The sequence below is a fragment of the Vigna unguiculata genome, chromosome 7 (genome assembly GCF_037176805.1).
Source record: "Vigna unguiculata cultivar grain cowpea cultivar isolate G323 ecotype 2 chromosome 7, ASM3717680v1, whole genome shotgun sequence".
Lineage (NCBI taxonomy): Eukaryota > Viridiplantae > Streptophyta > Magnoliopsida > Fabales > Fabaceae > Vigna > Vigna unguiculata.
In genome coordinates, this window is record NC_140798.1 from 40174963 (window position 1) to 40199873 (window position 24911).

Here is a 24911-nt window from a genome sequence, read left to right on the forward strand (position 1 = left end):
GACAGAGTTGACTAATACCATTAGTCAACGTGCCACGTGTCAATCTGTGGTTTTTTTGATTTTTTTTTTAAATTTTTAAATTTTTTTGAAAAAAAATTAAAAATGCCACGTGTCAAGTCCTTGTGTGTGTCACGTGGTATTGCCAGTGCCACGTGACATTGTAATGCCACGTGTCAGTGTCACTATTAGATGTCATTGTGTTGATTTCGATTTAGTCCCCCATATGTCTTTTTGTTTCAATTTAGTACCTAAGTATGTGTATCTGATTCAATTTTGTCCCAATTTTTTTTTAATAATTAAAATATTTTGGTAATCCATTTTTTATAAGATTAAAAATAATTAAGTATAAATATTTTTACAAAATTAAGTACTAATATTTATAATGCTTCTCTCAATTTCAGACCAAATTTATTATTTGTATAAATGTTATACTAATATTTTTTTATTAAAAACGACTTTTTAACATATTACTTTATTAATTATTTTTTTATTAAGTACTCATGTTTTGTTTTTTTTTTCAAAATAGAACAATATTGTCTCTTACTAATTTTAAATCAAAATTTCTATTGGTATGAATGTTATGCTATTTTTTTATTAAAAATGACTTAATAAAAAATGACTTTTACCACTAAATTTTAATATAAATATCAAATACTTAATTTTTTTAAAACTTTTATACTTAATTACTTTTAATTTTATTAAAAAATATTTTAATTATTAAAAATTATTAGGTCAAAATTGAATCAAATACACATAAGTAGGTACTAAATTGAAACGAAAAAAGATAAATGGGGATTAAATTGAATGTTTGTTTATGTGATTTGAATGTTTTGCTAACGAGGTTGAGATAAAAAAATATTTAAATTTTGCTAGGGATTGTCAAACTATTTATTAGAAGGGAAATACTAAAATGAATTGGTATAAAAATGGGTTATTTATAAGAATACTGTAATTTTTCATGTCGTGGTTTGTAAGAGGATTAATGCAGGAGATATTTTTAAGCTGTGTCATGATTATAAAGTTATCTCTTATCCAAATATGATTGAAGATTCTATTTTGTCTTTTTGTACTAATATTCATCTTCTAGTTATTAGTCTATTGTTGCTTCTTATATTCTTTTTCTAGTCACTGATGATGTAAATAATTTTTTGATTAAATGGTCTGATCTTGATGAGGTAAAACATGCAATTTTTCCTCTTAATGATGATAGAGCTTGTGGTCTAGATGGCTTTGGTGGATGTTTTTATCATTCTTTTTGGGATATTGTTGGTGTTGATTTTTGTCAAGTTGTACAACAATTATTTCGGCAAGGTTAAATCCTCCCTAGTATGAATTTGAATATTATTTCTATTATTCCTAAAGTTAATGGGGTAGAACATATAACTTATTTTTGTCCTACAACAATGGTTAATTTTTGTTTCAAAATCACTACAAAAGATTTAACTGATAGACTAAGTGATGATTTCTAGTAGGATTATTTTCCTTAATCAAAATGGTTTCATTAAAAGTAGAAGTGTTAAATATTATATTAGTTATGAAGTTCTTATATCTAAAGAGGTTAAGGATGGTAATGTAGCCATCAAGATTGATATAACCAAGGCTCTTGATATCATCAATTGACATTTCTTAATTCAAGTGTTGCACTGTATTGGTTTTCATGAATGTTGATAATGTTCATAATAAACTTGCTTCTTGGAAAGAGAAGTTGTGTAATATGATGGAAAAAATTTAGCTAGTAAATTCAGTAATTGTTGACTTATTGTCTTATAGTTTCAAGGTTTACAAATGGTCTATTAAGCTTCATCTTGAGGTGCAATAAGGATTCCGAATTTTGTTTAGAATGGAGAAACACAAAAATGGGGATTGTTTACTATTAAATGATCTATATTATGTGATTTTAAGGTGAATGGTGGTTTATAGGTTACTAATATTCAAACGGAGAACAAAACCTATATGCTACGTTTAGCTTGGGATTTTGCTTATGGCAAAATGACTTGAACCGAACTCAAGCATATTCAGTTTCTTAAGTATGAGTATAAGAAATATATGTTATTTAAATCGTCATCAATTTGGCATAGTATTTGTCACAATCGAGGTCGCAGTGGGACGATGAAAATAATTTGAAAAGTACAGAGGAGTCGTCACCATAGTTTATCATGGAAAAATATAGAAAAACCTTAAAAAAGAATGGTCTTCAAAACCAAATTTATATTTGGGGGTTGGTTACGTGTGGGGAAGGTATTAACACCCTGCAGTGCAATGCCCGTCTTAAGACAGTTCTCTCTTTAATTAAGTGTGCAAGATAGGAGTTGATGTTTAAAATATTTGTTGTCCCAAAAAATCAAACAAAATAAAAAAAGAAAACACATACAGAAATAATAAATATTAAAAACAAAATTATTTTTTTATTTTTTTTGACCCGACGATGATTGTACCTCGCTCCTATGGAAAATCATGGATAACGTAGTTCTTTATAAAAATATTTGTTGTTTGATATTATTTTTATTTTTTAAAATTTTAATTTTTAATATATATATATATATATATATATATATATATTTATTAATATCAAGAGAATCTGAGATTCAACATGATAAAAGATCTAATTATCAAGCAAATTCGAGACTTGACATGATATTCAAAAATAACTTTATAATTTTTATTTTTTATTATTATTATTTTTAATAAAAAAATTAAAAGCCTATGAATGAGTGTTATGATTATCAAGCAAGTCCAAGACTTGATATGATATTCAATACTTATATAAAAATAATAATATCATTTTTATTTTTTATTTATTTTTATAATTATAATTACCAAAATAATGGCATCCTAAATAAAAGAAAAGAGAAAGGTTGGACATATCAATGACGAACCCAAATCCAAAATCACCTAACATTCAAATCCCAAACACATTTAGCCATATGAGTTAATCAATCATACATTTGTTATTATAGCAGAATCTTAACAGGACATGAATAACATTAGGAGCAAAGAATTTAGAATTTACCTTTCAGGGTCACGAATAGAGCGAAACCGATTTAAAGGATAATAAGGTGACCCACTTTTGCGTGTGTGCTATAGTAATAAAAAAGGAAAGATATTTTTTTATTTTTTTTTGTCTGTGTCTTGCATGGGAGAGGTTTGTGCTTATATAGACACCTTGGGATATCACTGAAATCCTAGTCAATTATAATAAAATATACAAGGAAGGAATGATCCCGATGAAACATATTATAGAAATTAAATCGTCGCATAATATATAGGATATTGATTATAATTATTGTTAACAAAATATTGCTTGTAATTACTATAATCATATATTTACCGGTACATGAAGATCCTGATCAAATCATAAAATATTATTCATATAATTGATTCTAATTATTACCAAGAATATTCTCTTCCAATTATTAAAAATCGTACCGTTCTCTAAAAAACATTATTATCGGGAATATTTGCTTCTAATTATTAAAATAATATCTTCTCTGAATGAAAAAACTCGATGAGACACATCACATAACCATAAATTCAAGATATTTATTCGACTTATTACGAAGAATATTGCTTCTAATATTATACGCTCCTCTAAAAACAGAGATTATAAAATGTCCTTCCCTAACATGTCATATGTGGAGTGTAAATAGCAAACAATGGGGAAAAGGATGTACAAAACTTTTGGGCTAATGAAAAGGGTGTGATAATTAAAGACATATTAGATTCTCTCCTCTTTTTTTTTACTATGGTAGAATTATAAAGTTAAAATACCTACCATCAATCAAAAACATATTTTTGTTATTTTTTATTTTTTATTTTATTTTATTTATTTTTTATTTATTTTTTTTTAACAAAACAAATGTATTCACCCGGACGAAATTAGGTGTTGATAGTATTAAGGATGCATATAATGTCGTTCTTGAAAATACTTTTTGGACACTAGGTAAGAGTGATTGTATTAATTTTTGGAATGATTGTTGGTGTTCTGACATTTGTATATCTAAATTGGTTAGAACTCCTTATTTTGACAAAGTAAAGTTATACTATGTTGTTAGTTCGGCCTAAGAGGTACTCATTGAAACTTTCCTTATTTTGTTGCTAGTCTATGTAAATTTTCTACTTTAATGGTTAATGAAGATGATGATGTACCTAATACGATCCTGTATGATACTGGTGTGCTTTCTCAAAAAGTTGCAAAAGAGATTTATGCTTTTTGTATGGAATGTATGGATTGGGGAAAATTGATTTGGTTGGATGAGGTGTCACCAACTAAAACTTTGGTTTTTGGAAATTGTTGTATGATCGTTTACATATTGCTTTGAAGATTCAAAAGAAAGAGGTGGTTTTATGCTCTATGTGTTCTTTGTGTGGTAATAATATTGAATATTTCTCTCATTTGTTGTTTCATTATTCTATTGTTATATAGTTGTGAGCATGGTTGAAGGAAGCTTTTTAAGATTTGTAGTTTTCTTCTTTGGATTTATTGTTCAATTTATGAAATCTTCTTGTTGTCCTTTTCTTAAAATGATTAAAGTGGTTGTCATTACTATAATTATTTGAATGATTTGGAGGATGATATATTAGAGTATATTTCAGGATCCAATTACGATTCCTTTTACTATTTTTCAAATCAAGGAGTTAGTGCGTATGACGGAAAATAAATCTAAGAAGTATATGAGTAATAGTGTGTCTGTTTTTTTTTTTTGTTGAAAATTTTCAATATTCAAACTAGGGAAGGTAGTGTGATCTCATTTATGGAAGTAATATGACAAGTTCCATTTGTCAATTGGCTTAAGGTGAATATTGATGGAGTCGTTAGGGGTTGTTTTGATTTAGCTTCATGTGCTAGTATTTTCAAAGGAAGACAAAGTAGTTTTTCAGCTTTTCGAGTGCACAAACTTCTATTATGCCAAATTTATGGGTCTCATTTATGTATTGGAGCATGCTTGGAGGAAGGGATATAAAGACTTTTGTTGGAGAGTGATTCACATTTAGCGTGTCATGATTTTTGAATCAATGAGTGGTTCCTTGAAGTCTTAGAGGGAGATAACGTCAATACTTCATTTTTGTGGGCATATGGAGTTCAAAATTTCTCATGTTTTTCTAGAAGGAAATCATTGTGCTGAGCTTTGATTCATAGAGAACAATATAAGTGATTTAATCTCTTACCTTCATATATTTATTTAAATTTTTTTCATAATAAGCATAAATTGTTTATATTTCGTGAAGGATAACTTTTTATCATAGATTTGGTGTGATCTTGTATTCTTTTATATTTTTTTTCTTGTTAATACATTTTTATATGAAGACAAATTATTAATGGACTTTGGGACATTAGCATAACTACGATGTCAATATAAATGATATGTCAAAGTTCATAGTAATACTTAAAAATATTAATATTTTTATTTCTAAGTTATTAACAATTTTTGCTATTTTGGTATTAATTAAAACATTTAAAACTTTTATCGATTAGAAATGACTATCACTGTTGATTAACAATTTTTATTCTAAAATTAGGATAAAATAATCTAACTCACGACGTTATTTTCATTTCATATTTGCAACTTGTGCATCAACTTAGTCGTCTCGTTTAAATTTCTTTCAACTATTCGATCAGTTTGGTTATGCGTAAAAATATATTAAATATTGTTTAAGGCTATGATGCACCAATACTTTAACTTTGGTCATGTATCCGTGTCTGACACATATCTTGTTCGATACTTTAGGATACTTTAACAATACTTATCAATGAAATATCTACTTTATAAAGTCGTAGTACACAACAATAAAATCAATCTTTAAATAGTGAACACTTGTAGTGACAAAAAATAATTAGTTACTATATAATGATTAAATTGACAACTAAAATAGTTTCAAAAAATTATAATTGGTCTCTAAATTGATAATTTTTAAATGATTTTTAATGATTTTTAAATTGGTCACTAACATTAGCTACCAGGTGTTGGCTACCAAAATAGTTGGTCTCTAATTAAAAATTTTGGATTTACACATTAACAATCATATCTTTATTATATTTATGAAAATTATTGTATATTTTTCAATATTTATATATTATGTATCTATTATCGTATTATCGTATGTTATTATTTCAAAAATAAACATATCCACGTATGAGATACTATATTATGATACACATATTTTTGTGTATCCTTGGTTTAAAGTCATATAAGTTCATACTACTATCGTTATCGTAAGTATATATATATATATATAATATTATTAAACAGTTTTACTTTTGAAAGACATGAAATCCAAATTATTTTAACTGCACTGCAGACGTTACATCACATGAAAATGGAAGGCGGAGAAGAAAGTGGTCCCCACACCTCATCTGGAAGTCTTTATTGTTCGATCTTCACACTTCTACTCAAATTAACTTCCCCAATTATCGTCGATTAACTTATTTGTAGAATTCCATCACTCCCGGACCAGAGGAGGAACGACAAGCAACATGAAATTTTGAAAAACCAGCGAGCTTGCACAAATTCTCGTACTGTTTCTCAGTTCTTTCCTTTCCACCGGCTGAGATAAACATGAGGTTGTCCAGGCAGGAAATAAGCTGAGATTCTTCGGTTGCTTCTGGTTCTTCTGGCATTATGATCTCCAGAACAATCACCTTCCCATTTCCAGACAGTGCTTTGTGACAATTGCTTAAAATTTCTACGCACTTCTCATCAGACCAGTTGTGCAACACAACCTAAACCAACATCATAAAACACACAAAAAGATTTAGAACCTTAAAAATTAAATTAGATTAATTCAACATCTCTATATACTGACCTTTAGTATCATGGCGTCACCCTCTGGAACTCTTGCAAACATATCTCCTCCAACATGCTCAACCCCTTAACAAAATTTCACGGAGTTTAGAATTTAAATTATATAATTATATTAACCCTTTGATATATGACAAAACATCAGGTATATCAGGCTACCTGATAGCAGTGGTGCATTCTCAATGACTTGGGGCAGATCAAAATTAATTCCTTTAATGGAAGGGTATTTGGAGATTATCATTTTGAGGTTTTGTCCATTTCCTCCTCCTACATCAACCAACGTTGATATTCCCTCAAATCCAGCATATATTTCAAGTACTCTAATCATATCTGTTGCACACAAATCTGCCATTGCCCTGATAAACATTTGGTTCATTTTTGGATCCTTTTCCATGTACTGGAACGCTCCTATCCCATGAACTTTCTTGAACAAATCAACATCTGCATTAACCACTGCTTCCTTGAAACTCGGCCTGAGAAAAAGAGTTAAAACCATTGGAGCAAAGTAAGGTTTCCTTCTTAATATTTAGACTTTACGAAAAAAGTGTATAATATTTACCAAAGTTGTGAGAGTGCAGGGCAAGAGAGATAGGATGCGAATGAAGCGAAGTAGCCTGTAGTTGCACCGGTGGCATAGTATTGTCCAATTTGTGAGAGTCCATAAACTGTCTCAGTGGCACCATGCTGTGTGGTGCGTGTTGAACTGGTAAGAAGAGAATAACTAGCAAGCAAACGCAGCATGCGATCGAGCCTATCAGGCAAATCAGGGTGCTGGTTTGGGAGCTCGGAAGCAATTTCATGAGGTGACATGAATGAACCGTGTGGTGTTGCCTTGGCTATGATCTCAAACAGGTTGAGCTCAATAGCAGCATTCAGAACTGCAGGGTAAACCACAGCAGTACTGAGCAGCATTGCAGATACACGAGCACCTTCATCACTTTTTTGAGGAGAAGTTGTAATGAGGTCCCCCATTATTCTTGATTCTTAATTTAACTCTAATGATGTTTGGTTACAATGTGTCTGCTTAATTGGTCATCAGTGTGCTCTTTTTATAGCTGTTTGCAGTCGGTAAAGGAAGGCTTTGCCTTGCCCAGTTGCGATTTTTCTAAGGGGGAATGGAATACTGACACGGCGGCTCCATTCATTTGACTAATTTTTTATAATGAAAAAGTAAACAATAACGTCTCTGTGTGCTGTTGGTTGAATATTTTAGCGTGGTGTGTGCATATAAGCAAGGTCGTTGTCGGAAATTCATTATGATCAATTTCATTATATATGCTTTGAAATAATAAAAAAAAAAAACTAATTTTGTTAAGGGGTTGACTATAACGTCACAAATTTGTATATGTTTTTATTTGAAAGATAATGATATTTTGACTAATTTCTAACCTATCATTTTAATCATTTTTTAATTATTTATTTCAATTTTTGTAGTGGTATGATGTAATAATTGAATGATGATTAGAGTGGTGGATTAAAAGTATGTCAAAAAAATTGGTTAAAATATCATTATTTTCTTTAAAACTAGTTTTAAAGTTGTGGTATGAATGGGTTGATGTTCTTTTTGTGTGTTTTTATGTTAGTAAAGATAGATTATATTAATTTTTTTTAATAGATATTATATTAATTTTTAAATAGATTATATTATATTAAAACATATTTAGAGGTTAAAGAAAAAAAAATAATTTTAAATTTATAATTAATTTTTAAATATAATTAATGTGAAAAATTATTTATAGGTTTAGAAATTCAATATATGTGTAAAAATGTAAAGAGTAGATTTTGTAAACATACAAAGGATATAACATGTAAAAAATATAAAATAAACTCTAAAAAAATACAAAAGATAGACTATGAAAAAGTAAATAGAGTATATTCGTTATAAATAAAAATCGGTGTATGAACATATTGGTTGGTCTAATGCGTATTGCTAGACTCGTATGATCAAAACATCGACAGATTCATCTAATATCTAATGTTAGACTCGTCTAATTAGTGTATGAATGTACTTATCTAATGTGTATGGACAAAATTATTTAATGTGTATTGCATGACAAGTCTAATAAGGGGATGGATAGATTTGTTTAATGTATATTAATAGACTCATACAATATGTCTATAAACAAACTCCTCTAATGTATATTGTTAGACTCATTTAATGTATTGATAAATTCATCTAATGCATGTTGCATCAATGTATGGATAGACTCATCTGATGCATATTCTTAATCTCATTTAATTAATGCATGCAATGACTTGTTTTATGTTTTATGTACAATATACTTGTTTAATTAATGTAGGGATATACTCATATAATGTATATTGCTAAAGTTGTCTAATTAGTGTATGAATAGATTTGCCTAATGTATATTGCAAGATTCATATAATCCATGAAAGAACATATTTATCTAATGTGTATTAATAGACTCGTCTAATTAGTGTATGAAAAAGTTTATCTAATGTGTATGGTTAGACTTGTTTAATCAATATATTAATGACTTGTCTAATGTGTATTGCTAGATTGGTCTGATATATTTTTGTCATACTCTTCTAATATGTGTATGTAGAGTCTCGTCTAATTGTATTGTTAGACTAGTGTAATATTGTTTACGATACTTGTCTAATAAGTGTATGGAAAGACTTGTTTAATGTGTATTCCTGGACTCGTATAATCAATGCATCGATAAACTCTTCTAATATGTAGTATTAAACTTATCTCATAAGTATACAGACAAACTCGTATAACGTATAACGTGTACTACTAGACTCATCTAGTTAGTGTATGTTCAAACTCATTTAATGTGTATTGCAAGACTCGTCTAATCAGTGAGTGGACAAAGTCGTCTAACGTCTAATGTTTATATGGCAATATTTTTATATGACTATAAATAATATGTATTATTAAGAAATCTATAAACGGTATTATTTTGAGATATAAAACTAAGATATATTTTTTCTAAATTTAATTTAATTTGATTAAATAATTATAAAATATAATAATAGAATTAATATTTTAAATATAAGTTAATCATTAATAACTTATTAAATCATCAAGTAATTTTAAGTTATGAAAGGACAAAATTAATAACAAAAAAGATAGTATAAAACAAAGGAATTAATATTTTAAATATAAGTTATTTCTTAATAGTAAATATATTGAAAATATATTAGAAATTTTTTTCAGATTAAAATGTGTCTAAAAATGTGTCTAAGGGCACTCAATAAAGAAATCATTATTTACTTATTATAAAAATCAACAAATTCTTAGAATAGTTTTTAGAAATGTATATAATGAATTAAATTGATTAAAAAAATAATTCAAACTTTATACATAATTTTGGAGATTGATATGAAAATTTAAAATTTAGAGAAAATAATAATTTTTTTAAGAGCTAAAATAATAATGTATTTGATATTAAATGTTAGAGGTGAAATATATTGTTATTTTTACGGCAAATTAGATTAAAAACAAATAAAATGGATAGTATACGAAAATTAGTTTAAAAATAAAATAAATGAATAAAAAAGTACAATAAATTCTATACACATGTGGCATCAATATGAATATAAATTAATTAATTGAAAAATAAGATAAATTAATAAAAAGATAAAATGATTTTCATGCACATATAATCATATAATAACAAAATAAATATAAATGAAAATTTTTAAAATATCATATAATTAAAAAATTAACTTTAAAGACACTTATAAACAAAATAAAATAAATAATATAATAATTTTACCAGTATATACAAATGCAATAGTGTATGTGTATACGTATTTTTTAAATATACGTGATATTATATTAATAAATGATGATAATATAATGTTATTAAATTAATGTATAAAATAAAATTATTTTTATTAAAAATGAAGTGAAATATATGAAAAGAGGAGAGAGTAATTATTGATAAATAAATAAAAAATTATAAAAATAACGGTCAATTTTTAAAAATTTAATAAATAATTTTATTTTAAAAAATAAAATCGATATTTTCAAATGTGAAAAAAAAAATTCTCTTATATTCTTATAGATTTATTCTTATTTTTAAGTCACAAAACAAATTAATCTGTCCACAATTAATTCGTAAAAATAATGTAGAATGGAGTGGTCCATTGTAGTAAAACAGTAAGAAACTCATGGTTCCTCTATCAATTTTTTTTTAACATTTATATATATATATATATATATATATATATATATATATAAATTTCTTTTTTGAAATTTTAATTGATTAATCAATACCTTTAATTAAATAAATTAAAACGATTATTATATTTACATATTAAATTATTCTAATATAATTAATAATTAGAATTTAAATTCTAAAAATTACAATACATTTAAATATTTATATAATTAGAAATATATAATAAAAACATATTTTAAATTATTTTATATTTTAACTTTTAATTGAAAAATATTATCTTTTTTATTTAACATGATATTGGTCAAGTGCTTGTGCTCTTAACTAATACCAAAATATTATTATTTTAATAAGGCTTGACTGTAGTAATTTTAATATATTTTTATAAATATTAGCGAAGGCTTGTTTATATTAAAGTACATCCTGTTTATTTTCTAACCGATTGGTATTAGACTAAAATTATTTTCCCATCAACGCTAGTAGGTTTCTTTTGTTAATCTTAAAAATAATTTCCGGACTAATGTTGAAAATTTCGTTTTTAATTTATCAGTTAAATTATTTTTAGGTTAAGTTAATTACAATTTGTTCAACAAATATCAATTAGATATATTGTGTTCGGCAACATAAGTTATGTTTTTTTTATTAATGTTAGTTAAGATTTTTTATTTTTTTTATTAATAATGATTATAGTTTCTTGGTTATTTTTTATACAAAAAATTATTTTTATTTATATTATTATAATTATTTTTATTGTTGTTTTATATTATTGTTTTTGTAAGGAACCGAATTATCTTAAGAGGTCTTGTTTAGTCTGGTTGAAATGTTGGAAATATCCTTGTGCTGCTCTTTGATAAAATAGAAGAAAAATTTAGATTTTTTGTTGGGTTTTTATGTGTTGTTCTTTTGCTATGTCTTCACAATACACTAATTACCACTAAATTTAATGTCTTAAAATATATTAAAAAGATATTTAAAATATCAATAAAGTGTATCTTTAATGTTCAGTTGAGAACAATAAAAAAAATCAATAGAGAATCTGTATTTAAAATATAATAAAAATGGGTAACCGTTAGAGATGGCAAATAAATTCGTCTTTGTGGGTATTGTCCGAACCTGTCCCCGTTTTGACGGAGAATTCCCGTATTGACTGGGTATGGGTATGGGTATGTGTTGGGAAATCCCCGACTTTTTCGATTAGGTATGGGATGGTTATGGGGATGTACATATCCCCACCATAATATTTGTCTCTGCCATCTCTCCATCATCATTTAAATTATTAAAATATTCACAATTAATTAAGTAACACTATATATATATATATATATATATATGTATATATATTCAATTTTTTATTTCTTCTAATTATTTGGTTTGTTATGAAACTCATTCGTATCTCCAATATATTTTTCATCCTATCATAACATTTATGTAATTATGTTAAAATGATGTATGTCAATTAAAAAAAAATTTATGTCTCATATTTGAATATTTCTATTATTTTTAATATTTTTATTTATTGTATATTTTTCTTTCACATGAGTATGTTTAATACTCTCAATTGAAGTGTTTAAAAGCATAAACCTTTCATTTACTAGGTAATATAAAAAAATACTTATTTTTATTAATTTTTCTTTCATTTGAATACCTCTTTTGTTTAGCTAAAACAATTATTTCTCAACCATTGAGTATATATGTTGATATTTGAAAACGTTCTTAAATGTCTGAGGTATTTTTCATCTTATCATATCCTTAATTATACATTTATTTTTTTTGTGCGATTTCTTTCAATAGTTTCTAAGACATACATTTGTTAATTTTTTAATATTTTTATTTGTTGTTTATTTTCATCATGTAGAATACTATTTCAGTATATTTTATCTAATCATTTTTTATTTTCTAACTCATTATATCAAACATATTGTAATTTTTCACTATAATTGTATAAATAACTTTTATTTACTACAATATCAAAATTTAATGTAATTGTAATGAATATTTTTTTTATCATCATGCAACATATATTGGAGTTCAAAAGATACAATATCCATGTTAAATTTTTTTTATTATGTTTATTATTTGTTATTTGCGTCATTTTGATTAAGTGATGTATTATCATTTTTATTAGTGTATAAAAAAAAAGAGATTCATTAGAATTTAAAAAATTGAAGTAAACAAACATTTAAAATATATTTTAATTTGAATATTTGTTTTCCTTTACATTTTCTTAAAAATATTTTTAAATTTTATCAACTAGGTTTCATTAATGTTTGCAGTTTGCAAATTTAATAAATGTTTTAATTCTCGTGAAATTTTATTTGATATTCCAATATAAAATGTAAACAATTATAATTTATTTCAAAGTATTTGATATCGAAGATACAATCACCCTCTTAATATTTAATATTTGATAATATTATGTTTCCTTTACCGTAATTTTTTATTATTTTATAAAAATTAATTAAAATTTGTATTGAAGTAGTAAGAAAATGGGTATGGGTACGAGATTATACCCGTTATCCGATGAGGATAAAGATGGGATAAAACGTTGATACCCGTTGGGTTTGGGTATGAGGATGGGGATGAATTTTTTTTACGGGAATGGATATAGGATAGTGAATCTCGTCCCCGCCCCGTTGTCATCCCTAATAACGGTAGATATAGTCTAGATAATCTGACTAAAGTCGATGATGAGAAAACATAAATTCTAAGTTTTAGTAAGAATAGGTTTCTCTGATACTATTTACATGGAGATATACCTCACTCTCATTAATTCATTTGACTCATTTTAGGAAAGTTTATATCTTTCCATTAATCTATATCTATCTATAACAATATAGGAAATTCCTCTTTTTTGTATCCACATTTCATAATACCCGTTTTATCTTTAGTTATTTTAAAAATTAATTATTTTATAAATAATTTATTTTTAATCATTTTTCTACAAATCTCTTTTGAAATCTCTTTTGTCTTAAATTATTATTTAAATTTTCTTTTTACATATTTTTTTTTAAATTTTATATTTAATAATTATTTTAAAAATTATATATTTATTATTAATCTTAAATTTTTTAAAAATTAAAAAATACAAATACACAGACGCCACGACGCGACATCTGTCACGCGTGTTCGCTGGTGCTAATGAATGCTAATGTGTTGTTGAGGTTAATATGATCCCTGTTGGCACAAGACCTCATGTTGTCCCTGATCGAGATGTCCTAGTCATATAGCCGTTGGCTGGAATTTTCCTATATGATTATTGGCCTAAAATAAAAAAACCTAGTCAAGATACTTCGGCCTCATATAATTCATGTAATTATTGACAAGATGTACCTATTATATGCTCCCTCTTTTATAATAAATCTGACTCAGATGGTCTCGATTTTATATAGTACAATTACACTATTTTTTTATCTATATTAATTATTATTTTCTTAACTATTTGGAATACTATTTGTAGAAGATATGAATTGTTTTTTTTTTAATTTATTTTGTGTACTTTTGTAATGATTATTTATGTTATGAAGAATCAATGTTATTCATCGCTAATATTAGGTATATATTTTCTAATGTGGAATGAAAAATTTGGTACCTGCGTTTTTCAATGTTATCTGTGTTTCTTTTTCAAGGTCAAAATCAGTGGAAAGTTTAGAAATAAAAAACTAAGTCGTTCAAATCATTCTAATCAATACGTAATTGTGATCAATATTAAATGAAGACAACATTGAATGACGTGAAACGAAGTCGTGATAAATTTTGACCGAAAAATGAGACTTTCCCTGTTAAAAACTATTTTTTTTAATTTTATTGTCATGAGTCGGCTATTAAGGAGTTGTAATCACTCAGATCGAATTCTTGCAATTTTTTTATAGTATTATAGATTCGTATATTTATTTATAATAAATTATTTTATCAAAAATTTATAATTTTTAGTATAAATTTTAAAAAATAAATTTAATTTAATATTTATAAATCAATTAGAAATGAAAAATTTGAAGAATAATTATAATAGATAAAATAATTTAAATATATTGTAATTATAGTAACAGAAAAATTATCATAATAAAATATTGGAAATATGGTTGTTTTTTGTGATATTAATTTTGTTAAATATATATTTATTTGGTTAAAATAATTTATATAACAAAAAATTTTGGTGTAATGATTTAGAAAAATAAAATAAAATAATAATATTGATTGTAGTGAATATATTTCGCATTTTTTGTTCAGCACTATTTCCACCAATAATTACACATATAGACTCTACGTTAGAACATGAGTCGGAATTCCGTTTTCACGAAATTGAATTCTGAGCTGTTTTTTTTTAATGTGGATAAAAAATTACAAAAAAAAACTTGTTATATGTATATAAGATAAAATAATATTTATATTTAAATTTATATTTATGATTGAATGTTGTAAAGTAATACATTCTAAAAGTATTTTTATTTTGATAAAGTACAGTAAATATCAACTTAAATTTTCAAATTGATCTAAAGAGTTTAATACAAATTTAATTAGATATAGATTTATAGAATTTTAAGAGTTATATAAGAGATTTAGAAATTTTAGTTATTATGAAAATATGAGATATATGTTAAATATATAAGATATGTTATGCGAAGGATCTTGTGATTTTAATTTATTTGTATACTTTATTTATATATATATATATATATATATATATATATATATAAAAAATGTAATAGAATATAAAATATAAAATATTTATAATATCTTGATTTTCTAATTTTAAAATAATAACTAATTTTTAAAATTAAAATATATTTTAAAAACAAAATTATTTTCTAAACCTAATTTAAATAAAAAAGATATTAAGAACTCTTAACAACAAGTCATATAATAAATTTGAGAAGAGATCGAACAAATCATGAATGAGGTCATCTTTCCACAGCAGTTAGTGAATTTGACATTGGTCTAGACGAAGTTGAAGTTGACCAACCCAATGTTATCTTACAATCATTAGTGTCAATCTTGATGTCAATATGAGTCACTTGAAAAATTTTCCTTATTTATGATAAGATCATGTTTCAGGTGCGCTCTTCACCTTTTGTCACATTTTACAAAATGGTCAATAGACAATCACATGTGAATGAATCAAATATAGTCGCTAAATGACTTTACATGATTTTTTCTACAAATAAAGTCACACAATTATTAATTTGAAATTTTTTCATTTCCAAATACGAACTTAGGTGAGATCCAAACTTAAATAAGAATATACTAACATGACTTGAGTTAAAAAAATAACCAAATTTATATGGTGGATGTATATTTTTAATAATCTTTTATCGAAATAAATTGAGTTAAAAATAGTAAAAAAAAGTAATAATTGTTTTAGTTTTAATTTTCTTTGTAAGTATGTGGATAAATAAAATTAAAAAAACAAACTCCAAAAATAGATGTAAATAAAAAAATGTGAGAAAGAAGATGACAAAAATCAAAAGAAAACATTACCAGAAAATTTTTGATTAATGACCCATTTTAGTGACAAAAAAATAATTAGTCACTATAGTAGTCAATTTAGATACCCATTTATAAACTAAAAATTATCGGTAACTAAAATAATTTCAAAAAATTATAAATGGTCTCTAAATTTGCAACTAAACTAATTTCTATTATGAATTGATTTCTAAATTGGTCACTACTTAAATTTTGGCTACCAAAAGAATTTGTTCCTAAATTAGTTTTTAATTACGAAATTAATCTCTAAACTTTTTTTTCTTCATAAAATGTCATTATTTGATAATTGTGTTGTAGTGAAATAAATAAGAAGTAAAAATTTTACTAACTTTTTTCAAATTTTTTTTTATTACTAAGTAATTTATTTTTTTATAATTAATAACTTTAATTTAAATAACTAATAACTTTAACAAATAATTATCTAATTTGAGAATTTAAATTGAAAATTTGAATTTTATACCTTTTGTATTTTAATTTTCTTATAAAATTCTATTAAGAATTTTTATATTTTGCTTCACTTTAAATTTATATATTTTTTCTAAATATAACTTTTTTTAAAAAAATAAATTTATATTTTTTTAATCTTTTCTTTAAATATATATTTTTTATAAATAAACCTAAATGTTTTACATTCATATTACTAATTTTTAATTTTACATTAAATTTTTTTCACATATTTCCACCTACAATCATATTATTATCTTATTATATTTTCTAACTTATTACACACACAAAAAAATTATTACATAAATTATTTTAACTAAATAATATACATTTAATAAAATTAATTTTACAAACACCAACCAACCACAACTACAATATTTTATAATGATAATTTTTATATTACAATATTTGCAATATATTTAAATTATCTTCTTTATTATAATCATTCTTCAAACTTTTTATTTCCAATTAATTTATAAATATTGTTAAATATATTTTTTAAATTTATATTGAGACCAAAAAATTATAAAATTTTAATTAAGTAAATAAATAAATATACAAATCTATAAAATTAGAGAAAAATGTTGATAAAAATTAATCCTCAAATAGTAGAAATAAGTATAAAAAAACCTACAAAATTAGATAAAACATTATGATAATTTAGTCTTTCGAAAAAAGAAATTGTACTTTAACAGTAAAAGGCTTTCTTTCTAATATAATATTCAACAACAAATTTTGGATGTTTTTTCATCTTATTTAAATACTTTGCTAATTAATGAGGGTAAAACAACAAATTATTTAAATTTTGTATTTTTCTCTTGATTGTCGAATTGTTTATCGGAAAGGAAACTATTAAAATGAATTGGTTTAAAGATGGGAATAAGAATATAGCATTTTTTTTTATATTGTTGTTTGCAAGAGACATAATGCATCAGGTATTTTTAAGTTGAGTCATCATGATGAAGTTATATTGATCCACATATAATTGAAGATTTTGTTTTGTCTTTTTATAATAATTTATACGTTGTTGCTACCACTTTTATTGTTTATATTACTTTTATGTAGTTTTTTGTTGCTTCTTATATTCTTTTTCTAGTTATTGATAATGAAAATAATTTTTTAATTACATGTCCTTATCTTAGTGAGGTGAAACATGCAATTTTTTTCTCTTAATGGTGGTAGCGTTCCTGATTCAGATGACTTTGGTGGATGTTTTTATCATTCCCTTTGGAATATTGTTGTGTTGATCTTTGTAAAGTTGTCCAACAATTCTTTCGGTAAGGTTGGATCATCTCTAGTATAAATTTGAATATTATTTTTCTTATTCCTAACTGATTTTTTTCTTATAGCAATGGCTAATTTTCGTTTCAAAATTGTTACAAAACCTTTCACTGATAAACTTGCAATGATTGTTAGTACCAATATTTTTTCCTAATCAAAATAGTTTCATTAGAGGGGGAGTGGTAGAGCTCAAGATAGTTAAAAAGGAGATTATGTTTAAGATCGTTAAGGGTTTATATAATCGTAAATTGAGAGACCGTAACACGGATCATAGATTTTACTTTTTATACAAACATAATATATATCATCAACCACACATCCATGAAAATAAAATTAATCCCTTGTTAATACTTAATCAAACTTAAATTTAGTACAAAATTTATCCCTATGTGAGTTAAAAATTATTAGTTTTTAGTGATAGTAGAAATTAATCCAATTTTAACCTTTAAAATTTAAATAAAATACGAGAGATACAAGGAGAATTGAAATGAAATTAAAGAGGCAAAATAAGTTTGTGTGTATCCAAAAGTTGTGGCTGAAAAAAAATCAATTATGTTAATTTTTAATTAGGTGGTGCTGTGGTTTTGCGGTATTGTAGTTTTGTATTAACTTTTAATTGGAAATGAATTTTAACTAATTATATTAATTTTTAATTGGATGAAATGTGGTGACAAGACTATCTCTGATTTGTTGGTGTTGAAAATCTTCAATCTTCAAACGAGGGAAGGTAGGATGATCTCATTTACGGAAGTAATTAATATGACAAGTTCACAAGTTTCATATGTCAATTGACTTAAGGTGACTATTGCTGCAGCAGCTGGAGGTTATCTTGGTTTGACTTCATGTGCTAGTATTTTTAAAGGAAGTTGAGGTATTTTTTCAGCTTTTCTAGACGTACAAACTTCTATTTATGTCAAATTTATGGTGATCATTTATGCATTGGAACATGCTTAGAGGGAGGGCTATCAAAGACTTTGGTTGGAGAATGATTCTTTTTTAGTGTGTCATGATTTTTTGGATCAACAAGTAGTTCATTTGGAATCATAGTCTCATCGAGGGACATACTGTCAATGCTTGCATTTTTGTAAGCATATGCAGTTCAAAATTTCTCATGTTTTTTGTGAAGGGAATTATTGTACTAACAAGTTAATTAATTTAGTTTTAATTCATAAAGAACAATATAAATGGTTTACTGTTTTACCTATTTGTGTTTGTTTAGATTTTTTTTCATATTAGGTATAGTTTAACTATGTTTTTGTAAAGTGTAATTTTATCACAAATTCAGTGTGATTCTCCATATTTTGTATTGTTTAATTTCATTTATCTTTTTAATAATTTTTTATATAATAACAAATCATTAATAAACATTAGTATGTCGATATTGTCGATTCATAATAATACCTAACATGAACTATTTGAAATAATAAAATAATCTACATAGAAAAAAAAATTTGATGGTCTACTCACGTTATAAAGTTCAATAAAAATCTATAAGAGACAAAAAGTCCAAAAATGACTATCACGCTTAGGGATGGCAACGGGGCGGGACGGGGACGGGTTTCACTATCTCATACCCATCCCTGTAAAAAAAATTTATCCCCATCCTCATACCCAAACCCAACGGGTATCAAAGTTTTATTCCATCTCCATCCCCACCGGTTAACGGGTATAATCTCGTACCCATACCCGTACCCGTTTCCTTACTAACTTCAATATAAATTTTAATTAATTTTTATAAAATAATAAAAAATTACGGTAAAGGAAACATAATATTATCAAATATTCAATATTAGAAGGATGGTTCTTTCTTTGATATCAAATACTTTGAAATAGATTATAATTGTTTACATTTTAGATTGGAATACCAAATAAAATTTCATGAGAACAAAAACATTTATTAAATTTGCAAACTGCAAACATTAATGAAACCTAGTTGATAAAATTAAAAAATATTTTTAAAAAAATTTAAAGGAAAACAAATATTCAAATTAAAGTATATTTTAAATGTTTGTTTACTTCAATTTTTTAAATTCTAATTAATCTCTTTTTTTATACACTAATAAAAATGATAATACATCACTTAATCAAAATGACGCAAATAACAAATAATAAACATAATAAAACAAATTTAACATGATTATTGTATCTTTTGAACTCCAATATATGTTGGATGGTGATGAAAAAATATTCATGGCAATTACATTAAATTTTGATATTGTAGTAAATAAAAGTTATTTATACAATTATAGTGAAAAATTACTGTATGATTGATATAATGAGTTGAAAAATAAAAATAATTAGATAAAATATACTGAAATAGTATTCTACATGATGAAAATAAACAACAAATAAAAATATTAAAAAATTAATGAATGTATGTCTTAGAAACAATTTGAGAAACTATTGAAAGAAATCACACAAAGGAAAATAAATGTATAATTAAGGGTATGATAAGATGAAAATAACCTTAGACATCTAAGAACACTTTTCAAATATCAACATATATACTCAATGGTTGAAAAATAATTGCTTTAGCGAAACAAAAGAGTTTTTTCAAATGAAACAAAAATTAATAAAAATAAGTAAAGAATTTTTTTTATATTACCTAGTAAATGAAAGATTTAGGCTATTAAACACTTAAATTGAGAGTATTGAACATACTCATGTGAAAGGAAAATATACAATAAATAAAAATATTAAAAAATAATAGAAATATTCAAATATGAGATATAAAAAATTTGTAATTGACATACATAATTTTAACATAATTACATAAATGTTATGATAAGATGAAAAATATATTGGAGATGTGAATGAGTTTCATGACAACCCAAATAATTAGAAGAAATAAAAAATTGAGAAATAAATAAATAAATATATATATATATGTATATATATATATATATATATATATAAGGTTACTTAATTAATTATGAATATTTTAATAATTTAAATGATGACGGAGATATGGAGTGGACGGGTATTATGGCGGGGATATGTACATACAGGGATGGCAACGGGGCGGGGCGGGGACGGGTTTCGCTATCTGATAATGTTAATTTTTACCATTATCCAAGCTATATTTCATTAGCAAAATCATCTCTTCCAAAGCTTTTAACCTACTTAATCCTCAATTTTACCTTACTTTTGTAAATAAATACATTTTCGGTTACATTTATCTAAATATACCATTAATCCCTATTTTTTGTGTCCTTTTTGTAGATGGGAAGCTTTGTCCAAAAATCCAGATTAATGAGTGACCCGGAATAGCAAGGAGAAGAAGAAAAATGTCAACAGAAAGCGCCTGGCGACATGAAGCAAGCGCCAGGCGGAACAGACCGCTAGTCAAGCGCCAGCCAGGCGCCCCTGTTACGAACCGCCTGGCGGTAACTGGACACCGCCAGGCGGTAGCTGCCAGTTTTGCCCTCTGTTTGCTCGATACTGCCTGGCGGTGAGACCCTTCCGCCAGGCGCCAGTGTTCGCTGATGTGGCAAGTTGGCTCTTTTTCTTCTGTTTTCACGAGGAGAAACTGATCTTTGGCATTTTGGAGGCACGAAGAACACATTTGGAGAGCTTGGAAGAGTGCTAGGGCTTGTGGGAACAACTCCATCTTCCTCTTTGTATCTCTTTCTCTTCCATCTCTTCCATTTTTAAGCTTGAGCTTTCCATGGCAATGGAGAGCTAAACCCATTTTTGTTGGGGTTAGATGTAGCCACGAAACTCTTGTGTAAATGCAAATGTTTTGATTATATATATGACTCTTTCATTAATTGCTAGTCTTCTTATTTCTTCACTTAAAGCTTACATTGATTTAGCCATCTCTTGCATGATTTTTAGTTCATTGGGTGTGGAAATATCTTTTGAAACCTAGATTCGGAATAAGAAAACTCAATGGAGCTAGTACCTAGGAATGGGGCTTGACCCATTGGTTGTCTTAAACCTTTGTGCATAAAGCAAATTTGCTTATTAAGAGTTCAAGGAATTGGCTTTTAATAAGGAAATTTAGACTCAATCTATTAAGGAATTAGGGTTTGAGTAATATTGTGGGTTAGCATTAGCATATTAATGAAGAGGATGTTAAATTGTAGTTGCATGAGAGCATAGTTGGTGAATTCTAACCCCGGTAATATCAAGTCATATCATTTCTAATCTTTTCCATTCACTAAGTACCTTTAACTTCCAAAGTTCAATTTTAATTATTTATGCAAAGTTTAACTTCATACGTTGAAACTCAAAATATGGATTTATTCATTAGTTTAAATTAGTCACTAATTACGCAATTAATTAGTATACACGAGTCTCTTGGGAAACGATATCCCGGTCTTACCGGTTACTACTTGCGCGTCTTGGTACACTTGCCAAAGTCTTAACACTATCCCATACCCATCCCCGCATAAAAAATTCATCCCCATCCCCATACCCAAACCCAACGGGTATCAAACTTTTTTCCCATTCCCATCCCCACCGGGTAACGGGTATAATCTCGTACCCATACCCGTACCCGTGTTCTAACTACTTCAATATTAATTTTTATAAAAGAAATAATTACGGTAAAGAAAACATAATATTATGAAATATTCAATATTAGGAGGATTTTCTTCGATGCCAAATACCTTAAAATAAATTATAATTGTTTACATTTTATATTAGAATACCAAATAAAATTTCATGTGAACCAAAACATTTATTAAATTTGCAAATTACAACATTGATGAACGTAGTTGATAAAATTAAAAAATATTTCAAAAAAATATAAAAGGAAAACAAATATTCAAATTAAAATATATTTTAAATGTTTGTTTACTTCAATTTTTTAAATTCTAATGAATCTCTTTTTTATACACTAATAAAAGTTATAATATATCACTTGATCAAAATGATACAAAGAACAAATAATAAACATAATAATAAAAGGAAAACAAATATTCAAATTAAAATATATTTTAAATGTTTGTTTACTTCAATTTTTTAAATTATAATGAATCTCTTTTTTATACACTAATAAAAGTTAGAATACATCACTTGATCAAAATGACACAAAGAACAAATGATAAACATAATAATAAAATTTTGGCATAGATTTTGTATCTTTTGAACTTCAATATATGTTGGATAGTGACAAAAAAATATTCATAGCAATTACATTAAATTTTTATATTGTAGTAAATAAAAGTTATTTATACAATTAAAGTGAAAAAAATTACAGTATGATTAATAGTGAGTTATAAAATAACAAATAATTAGATAGAATATATCGAAATATTATTCTACATGATAAAAATAAACAATAAATAAAAATATTAAAAAACTAACAAATGTGTGTTTTAGAAATAATTTGAGAGACTATCGAAAGAAATTGCACAAAGAAAATCAAATGTATAATTAAGGTATGATAAAATGAAAAATACCTTAGAGAACTAATTATTAAATTATGTTTGAAGGGTTAAAATTAAATAGAAATATCATTAGTGACCAAAAAATTTGTCATTAAGTTGCAAATAAATTAGTAATTAAATTGGTCACTAAATCAAGTATCGATTCGATCATTGAATCAGTCACTAATTTAGTCATTGATTCAGACAGTAAATTAACTACTACCACCAATGACGAAAAATAGTGACTGATATGGGTTACTGACTAAATCAGTCACCATTTCATGTTTTTCTTGTAGTGAATTATCATATATTATTCCTAAATATCATTATATATATATATATATATATATATATATATATATATATATATATACATATATATATATATATATATATATATATATATATATATATATAATTTTAATCACTTCAAACAGAATTTAAAGTGAAAAAATTACATTATGATTAATAATGAGTTATAAAATAAAAAATAATTAGATAGAATATATCGAAATATTGTTCTACATAATGAAAATAAAAACAATAAATAAAAATATTAAAAAACTAACAAATGTGTGTTTTAGAAATAATTTGAGAGACTATCGAAAAAAATCACACAAAGGAAATCAAATGTATAACTAAGGTATGATAAGACGAAAAATATCTTAGAGAACTAAGAAAACTTTTCAAATATCAACATATTTACTTAATGGTTGAAAAATAACGAAAATTATTTTAATGAAACAAAAGAGTTCTTCAAATTAAACAAAAATTAATAATAATAATAATAAGTAAAGAATTTTTTTTATATTACCTTAAATTGAGAGTATAAACATTCTCATGTGAAAGGAAAATTTATAATAAATAAAAATATTAAAAAATAATATAAATATTTAAATGTGAGGCATAATATTTTTTTTATTAACATACATCATTTTAACATAATTACATAAAGGTTATGATAAGATAAAAAAATATATTGGAGATGAGAATGAGTTTCATGACAAATGAAATAATTAAAAGAAAAAAAAATAAAAAAAAAAAATAAAAAAAAAAAATATATATATATATATATATATATAGGAGTTACTTGATTAATTGTGAATATTTTAATAATTTAAACGAGAATGGAGATATGGCGGGGACGGGTATTATGGCGGGTATATGTACATCCCCATACCCATCCCCATACCCAACTGAAAAAGTCGGGATTCCCCATACCCATACCCATACCCAGTCAATGCGGGGATTCCCCGTCAAAACGGAGACGGGTTTGGGCAATACCCACGGGGACGGGTTTATTTGTCATCTCTATGTACATACCCATAACCATCCTCATACCCAATTGAAAAAGTCGGGGATTCCCCATACCCATACCTATA

General features: G+C 25.5%; 1 protein-coding gene across 1 annotated transcript; it reads right to left on the reverse strand.

Annotated features, from left to right (window-relative positions):
• Positions 1-6248: 6248 nt before the first annotated feature.
• Positions 6249-7823, reverse strand: LOC114190466 (isoliquiritigenin 2'-O-methyltransferase-like). The gene is made up of 4 exons (XM_028079361.2): positions 7357-7823; positions 6957-7270; positions 6802-6866; positions 6249-6718 (listed from the first exon to the last, which is right to left on the reverse strand). The coding sequence occupies exons 1-4, from the start codon at positions 7767-7769 to the stop codon at positions 6422-6424; spliced, it is 1089 nt and encodes a 362-aa protein (XP_027935162.1). The 5' UTR covers positions 7770-7823; the 3' UTR covers positions 6249-6421.
• Positions 7824-24911: the final 17088 nt, after the last annotated feature.

Coding starts and splice junctions, on each gene's coding strand:
- LOC114190466 (XM_028079361.2), bottom strand. CDS start 7,769: ATGGGGGACCTCATTACAACTTCTCCTCAAAAAAGTGATGAAGGTGCT. Junction 6,867..6,956: donor GAATGCACCACTGCTATCAG/GTAGCCTGATAT, acceptor AATTTTGTTAAG/GGGTTGAGCATGTTGGAGGA. Junction 6,719..6,801: donor GTGACGCCATGATACTAAAG/GTCAGTATATAG, acceptor ATGTTGGTTTAG/GTTGTGTTGCACAACTGGTC.